Raw genomic sequence first — 1,085 nt, 5'->3', positions numbered from 1 at the left:
AATACAAAAAATATATATGCATGTATACACACATATATGTATATACTTTCATCTACATGTGTATATAGATGCATATCAGGGTACAGGACGTTAGAACAATGAACTACAGACAACGGAACGAACACATAGGAAAACAGAAAGCCACTTGGAATTATTCATCAGCTGCCTCTATTTTAACTCGACGTTTCGAAGATAAGGCATATATATGTGTGTGTGTGTGTGTGTGTGTGTGTGTATATGTATGTATATTATATATATATATATATACATGAATATATGTATTCATAAATACAAGTATCTATCTATCTATCTATCTATCTATCTATCTATCTATCTATCTATCTATCTATCTTTGTCCTTTTGACATTTAGGTATGTTCCAGCCTCTCGTTGTCCCCTTCTCCTCGTGGACGCTGTGAACTAGAAATAGAACCTGGAAATAGAGGTAACTCGAATGTGGAGTCTAAAAACAGAAACAATTCCTATCATAATAGGCACATTAGGTATGATAAAAAAATATTCAAAGAAATACATAACAAAAACACCAGGACTAACAAATATATATAACATATAGAAAATAGCACTACTAGGCACTGCACACATCCTACGTAAAACACTTTCAATACAGTAACAATCAGAGCATCACAACAAACCACAGCACATACCCAAGGCACACAGAGCTGCGATCGGTAGTGCAGTGAAAGTACGTGATAAAAATACGACTACTGAATAATAATAATAATAATAATAATAATAATAATAATAATAATAATAATAATAATAATAATCTTTTCTACTGGAAGCAGAAGGCCTCAAATTTAGGGTAAGGCATTAAAGTCGATTACATCGACACCAGTGCGTAACTGGTACTTAATTTATCCACCCCGAAAGGAAGAATGGCAAAGTCGACTCCAGTGGAATTTGAACTCAGTACGTAGTGGCAGACGAAATGCCGCTAAGCATTTCGCCCGGCGTGCTAACGATTCTGCCAGATCGCCACCTTAATAATAATAATAACAATAACAACAACAACAACAACAACAATAATAATAATAATAATAATAATAATAATAATAATAATAATAA

The 1,085-nt window shown here is 33.0% G+C and overlaps 1 protein-coding gene across 1 annotated transcript in view; it reads right to left on the bottom strand.

Moving 5' to 3' along the window:
• Window positions 1-367: 367 nt before the first annotated feature.
• The window catches only part of LOC128249121 (uncharacterized), a gene marked incomplete at its 5' end in the record, with an annotated part of 10,339 nt that continues 9,621 nt past the window's right edge, over window positions 368-1,085 (bottom strand). Inside the window, one exon of the mRNA XM_052971992.1 lies at window positions 368-432. Coding sequence (XP_052827952.1) covers window positions 368-432 — 65 coding nt within the window. The remainder of the gene's footprint in view (window positions 433-1,085) is intronic.

The sequence above is a fragment of the Octopus bimaculoides genome, chromosome 11 (genome assembly GCF_001194135.2).
Source record: "Octopus bimaculoides isolate UCB-OBI-ISO-001 chromosome 11, ASM119413v2, whole genome shotgun sequence".
Taxonomy (NCBI): Eukaryota; Metazoa; Mollusca; class Cephalopoda; order Octopoda; family Octopodidae; genus Octopus; species Octopus bimaculoides.
This window is presented reverse-complemented; position numbering and strand designations above follow the sequence as displayed.